The sequence below is a fragment of the Cannabis sativa genome, chromosome 4 (genome assembly GCF_029168945.1).
Source record: "Cannabis sativa cultivar Pink pepper isolate KNU-18-1 chromosome 4, ASM2916894v1, whole genome shotgun sequence".
Classification (NCBI taxonomy): Eukaryota; Viridiplantae; Streptophyta; class Magnoliopsida; order Rosales; family Cannabaceae; genus Cannabis; species Cannabis sativa.
In genome coordinates this window covers 27,693,338-27,699,034 of record NC_083604.1, presented here as the reverse complement: position 1 = coordinate 27,699,034, position 5,697 = coordinate 27,693,338, and the positions used below count along the sequence as shown (strand labels likewise).

General features: G+C 31.9%; 1 protein-coding gene across 7 annotated transcripts; it reads left to right on the top strand.

Annotated features, from left to right (window-relative positions):
* The first annotated feature begins 827 nt into the window (after nt 1–827).
* On the top strand, nt 828–5,204 carry LOC115702107 (uncharacterized). 7 transcript variants are annotated; one of them, XM_030629562.2, is made up of 13 exons: nt 836–1,249; nt 1,327–1,371; nt 1,450–1,548; nt 1,643–1,753; nt 1,955–2,129; nt 2,226–2,282; nt 2,580–2,716; nt 2,858–2,917; nt 3,002–3,079; nt 3,597–3,667; nt 4,489–4,565; nt 4,723–4,796; nt 4,905–5,204. In XM_030629562.2, exons 1-13 carry the CDS (start codon nt 1,157–1,159, stop codon nt 5,004–5,006), a joined length of 1,179 nt encoding a protein of 392 aa, XP_030485422.2. In that variant the 5' UTR covers nt 836–1,156; the 3' UTR covers nt 5,007–5,204. The 7 variants fall into 7 exon arrangements, 5 of the variants coding, with proteins under 5 accessions (XP_060969424.1, XP_060969426.1, XP_060969425.1 ...); XM_061113441.1 differs by having other exon boundaries at nt 828–1,249; nt 2,858–3,079; nt 4,909–5,204; XM_030629560.2 differs by having other exon boundaries at nt 834–1,249; nt 2,858–3,079.
* Nucleotides 5,205–5,697: the final 493 nt, after the last annotated feature.

The window sequence follows — 5,697 nt, the reverse complement described above, 5'->3', positions numbered from 1 at the left end:
TCTTGGTTGTGAACTAATGAGCACACCTATGGAAGCTAATCTTAGACTTGGCCAAGATGAGAAGGAAAAGTTGGGAGATCCAACCTTATATAGAAGGATTGTGGGAAAGTTGCAGTACCTAACAATAACAAGGCCAGACATTTCATACTCAGTCAATAAACTGAGTCAATTTCTGGCCACACCAAGAGCTAGTCATCTTAATGTACAAAGGGTTCTGCAATATATTAAACAAACTCCTGGCTAAGGCATTTTCCTTCCACGTACATCTGAAGTCAAAATTTAGGCTTATACTAACTCGGATTGGGCTGCCTATCCAAATACAAGGAGATCAACAACAAGGTTTTGCATCTTCATTAGAGATTCAATCATCTCATGGAAATGTAAGAAACATCACACTATTTCTAGGTCCTCTGCAGAGGTTGAATATTAAACAATGGACAATACAACTTGTGAAATTATTTGACTTTTGTCTATCCTAAAAGAGTTGAACATTGAGCACAAAGGGGCCGCATTGCTACATTATGACAACAAATCAGCACAGCATATAGCAGTAAATCTGATTTTTTATGAGAGAACTAAGCATATTGAAATAGTCTACCACTTGGTTAGAGAGATAGTGCAAGAAGGGATCTTAAAGACAGTTCATGTCTCCTCAAAGAAACAACTTGCTAACATCTTAACTAAACTACTATTTCCTAACCAGTTCAAGTTTTTCAAAGAAGAGTTAGGCTTAAAGGACATATATAGTCCATCTTGAGACTGAGAGGGAATATCAAACTTGTTAAGATAGAGTTAGTGTTAGTTATTTGTTGTTAGTTGTTACATGAGTTTGTTAAAAGGACATGGCTTTCTCTTTTGTACTCACATACTATAAGTAGCATCTCTCTCATTGTTGTAACTGAATGAATAATACACATTCTTTCCTCATCTTCACTGCTCTGTTCTCTCTCTCTCTCTCTCTCTCTCTCTCTCTCTCTCTCTCTCTCTCTCTTATTCTGTTTTTGTTCCTTCGAGCTAATATCGAAAAAAAATAATAATACAAAAAATTTACAGAAAGTTCACTTTCACAATTTCCTCAGCTCATTAATGCGACGACCATTGAGGAAATCATTCGATTCCCAATCCCAAACACTTCCACCGCTAAGCTTTTCCAGCTATGGATCATTTTGGTGAACATATGGAGTTGCTAAAACTCTCCAAATTCAAGCTCCAGCTCGGAACTCTCATCTCTGAATTTCGAGAAGTCCGAGTATGCTTTTCCATCGTCATTTTATCTATATCCATCTCTCTCTCTCTCTCTCTCAGCTCTTTTGGGAAAATTTTCAGGAACGGGAACGTTCGGCGACGGAGCACCTTCATCATCGAATTCAGGTCTTATTCTTATGATTTATTTTTATTGGAATAGGTTTTTCAATCTTTGAATGATTGATCGGTGATGTTTGGATGCAGAAACAAAAGCAAAATGAAGAAGATTTCGCTAGGAAGATTCAGGAATTGCAAGCTGAATTATCTTCCTCTAATGAACATCGCCAGAAGCTTGAGAGAAAGGTGTGTGAAATTACCTGTAGGCATTTTCGATATCACAGTGTGATTGTCTGAACGTGGTTAAATTGTGTTGGGTATTATTATTATTATTCTGTAGGTAAATTATCTTCAAAATGACAATGTGTTGCTCGAAAACAAGCAAAAAGAGTTGCAGGAAACCATACACAACCTAAGCCAATCAAAGGAATGTTTTGTGAATGCGTATGAGGTTTGTGAAAATAATGTAAAAAGAAATGGGTAAAACGTATCTTTAATTTTTATTTAAGGCTTGCAATTTGAGAATGTTTGTAAGAGTAATGTACATTATAAACTTGTAAATATGATCTAATTTGAATTTTAGTAATGTCCTCGTGAAATTGTTGTTGTGTATGCAGTAATTTTCTCTGTGACATGCCATATTAATGATCAGGAATCTACTTGTGATATGAAGCGCGCAATTCAAATAAGGGATAGGAAGCTTGGCGTCCTATCTGAAAAAGTAAAGTCTCATTTATTGTTATTTGATTCTATAGAGAAAGAGGCAGTTTCCGTCAAGCAAGTTGTCGATAATGTGCAACACATGATGAGTGAAAAAGAAGATCTAGGCAAGTAGCTTTACTCTTGCCTCAGTTGCTTTGGAATTTAGGACTTCAGTTCATGAAATTTCTGATAAGATTTCTGTTTTACTTTGCTGTTTATAGTGGCTGACTTGAACAACAAACTGGATAAAGTCTCTGCATTCGAGAAAGTGTTTGTTGGTAATTAAAGTTTGTGATCATCTGAGTTTATTAGTTGATTTTTTGTTGTTTTTGGTAGTTCAAGTCATAATTTGTTGAGAATTAGTTTCTGCATGCATGATGCTTGTAGATGCAAGTGGGGATTTTTTTGAAAACCACTTCATTTGCTTTCATTTATCAAGTTCAAAAATGTACCAGTGACCAGTCAGAGTGATAGAATTTTGCTTGTTTTATGATAAATAAATTAAGCACTGAACTAGCTGCATATTGATGGTACTTGTGTTTTATTATTGACTCAATATTGGACTTTTTCTGCAGAAAGGATTGTTGACTTGGAAGAAAAACTGAAATGTGAAGAATATGAGATACAAAGAAAGAATAGAGTAATCTCGGAGCTTGAAGCACAGGTTGAGGCAGCAAAAGTTAGTACTGCCTGTCAAACTCAGATAGATGAGATATCCATATCAGTAACAAAGCCTAGTGGACTTAATTCATTTTATCATAACTGCAATATCTGTTGGATAAATATTTCATTTTGTGTTACTCTTCAAGGAAATTATGTTTAGCCTGGGGTTCTTTCCTTAACCAAAACTCACCTTCAGAAAATTCTTTCATCAAAGGACGTAGTCATTGAGAATCTAATTTCAGAAAAAGAGGTTTGGATATTTGGTTCTCAGTCACTTATTTATGCTTTTATGTGTCAATTACCTTTCAAACATTTCTTGAAAAATTGGTTTCAGGCACTGCACTCTGAACTTCAGAGTTTGGGTATTGTCATAAAGAGTATTCAGGGCAATCTCAAAAATATTAATGAAGAGGTAGGGAAAAATAGTTACTGCATTCACTTCTAGTGTCACAAGACTGTAAATTCAGAGATATGTTGGATTTTTATTAAGAAACTTATCAATATATTTTAATTATATCAAGTAAATTGTGTTAATGAACCACTTGAGGCTAGCTCAAGTGGCCATATAGAGAGTATTGGTGTGTAACTCAAAAATATAATATAAAGACGCTTCTATGTAAAGTGTGTTAATGAACAAAAAGAATATATTTGGTAAGTTTAAGCATAAGATAAACCCTGATTGTTTGCACAATTGGTATTATTAGAACTCAGAATTCAACTAGGTGTTTGACAGAGCTTTATAAAAAACTTATGTTGCTTTCAATTTGAATGTTCTTCTGGCAATCCCATAGAATGATATTTTCATGGTTTATTCAATATGTATATCCTTTATGTGATGTATTGTTTTCCTCTGTTAAGCAAGTAGTTCCTTAATAATTTCTGGATGATCTTCAAAGGCACACATTATGTCTATTTTATTTCACTGCAAGGATAAAGACAGGTTCGCCTCAATACTTGAATACCAAGAAGGAAGCATCATGGCTTTGACAACTGGTAACAGGTAGTATAATTTTATTATTATACTGCGGTATATTTTTTAAGTTTAACTCTCAGTTGCGAATAAAAATATATAAATTTAATTTTTAGCGGAAATAACACTTTATATTTTTAGAACTCTGTAAGTACCTAACTATGTTAAGCCATTGTACACGTGTCATTATCTTATTGAAATATTTAGATCAAATGTTTTTTTAAAAAAATAAAAATTTAATGACTTGGATCAATCAAGAATTATCACGTAGTAATTTACTTAAAACTTAACAGCCAAGTTCCAGAATTATAACTGAGATATTATTACCGTAAAAAATTAAACTTGGTATTTATTTGCAACTGGTAGTTAAACTTAAATATTTATGCCGCAAATTACTCATTTTTAATTAGTATTTTGCAATATTATGTAATTAAAATGATCAAATAGAAAATGTGAGAAGAAACAGCCTAGTGTAGATGCTGCAGTTCAGGTCTTTTGTAAGGTAGACAGAATAATTAAGTGCTGGTTGCTTGGTTCAAGGTCCAAATCTTAAATATGCAGCAATAAGTTGTTGACTGATATATTTATAAAATTAAGGATTCTAGTTTGTTCATGTTTGTGTATTCGCACAAGTAACACAGATTCTGAGTCTTCCTCCAAGATCTTAAAAACCTTGTAGAAACCAGAAAAGGGTATAATACTAATAACTGTATTAATATTAAAATCCTAATGAACACGATTACACTAGTTGCTGTGCTTGAATTGGAATGAAAATCTGATGGATAAATCACATTAATAGATTCTCATATAACTGATTTACTAGTAATGTTAAAATTATGCAATTATGCCAGGATTGATAATGTTAACGGAAACAGCACAGGAAGATGCTCAAACAAGGATTACATGATTGGGGCTGCAGCATGTACAGGTTTCTTGCAAACTTTAGCTCTGCTGAGTCTTTTTGAAGAGGGGCTGTACTCAGTTTAACCATAAAGGATTGGATAATTGCACACTAATAGATTATTTCAAGTAAATTTAGACTGCTGATGCCACAGAAATGATAAGGAAACGCAACATTTGTGCAGATTCATCTCTATCTCCAAAGTCTGTTGGCACACACTTACTGGAAAGCATTAGCGTGGATTCGTGTGTGTCAAAGGTAAGTGGAATATATTGTCGCATGACATGCATAGACTCGTGAATTGGTGACTATCTTTTGAAATAATGATTTCTATATTTTTGAGATTTGACTGTTTTTCCCTCTCAGTCAGCTTCCTCAGAGCCTCAATCAGTAATTAATGCTCCATGCATTTCTGCAAATGAGGAGAATGTAGGAGAGAAGCCATTTTTTCCTACCTTGGCTACATGAGTTCATTTTAACAAATTTTTTTCTTCAAATATTTTGTGTCATTAATATTTTGATTTAGTTTCTGAAGTAAGGTTGCATTTTGAAATTACTCTAGAAAAAATTTCTCTGTAATATCTATCAGAATTTTGGCCTTAATTTGGCTTTATTTAGGTTGATGCCTTGAAATAGTAATATGCACGGACAAAAATTTATAATCAACGTTTTAAAAAAAATATATTTTTGGTTGAAAATAATGAAATTTTATTTACACTTCAAAAACATTCTATTTTATTATTTTTATTTTATATAAAATATATCTTTAATTTATATTATTTTTTTTTTCTTTTCACATTCTTGAAAAATGTCAATCAATCAATCAAATGAGAGAAATTAGACCGTGACAATCTAAAATTAATTACAATAAGTTTATGTATTCTCTGCTTAATATTTTCATGTTCATACTTTTTTTTTTAAAAAATATTCATATACATATATTTCAAATTATTGATTATTATTAATTAATAAAAACTATAAATATACCTACTTATGCATAAATATTCATAAATATCACTATCTATTATTCTTTTCATTTTTTTTTAAAATTTGATTAGTTTATAAATATAAAATTTAATAAATCAATTATTATCTTTTTGAGGTAATTATTATTAATGTGTCTCCAACAATTTTTTTTTAATTTTTATATAAATATTTA

What these genes read in the sequence shown, in the direction of transcription:
- LOC115702107 (XM_030629560.2), top strand. Translation starts at nt 1,157, where the DNA reads ATGGATCATTTTGGTGAACATATGGAGTTGCTAAAACTCTCCAAATTC. An exon ending in GTTTTGTGAATGCGTATGAG is followed by an intron (nt 1,754 to 1,954) that starts GTTTGTGAAAAT and finishes ATTAATGATCAG; the next exon opens with GAATCTACTTGTGATATGAA. An exon ending in GAGTGAAAAAGAAGATCTAG is followed by an intron (nt 2,130 to 2,225) that starts GCAAGTAGCTTT and finishes TGCTGTTTATAG; the next exon opens with TGGCTGACTTGAACAACAAA.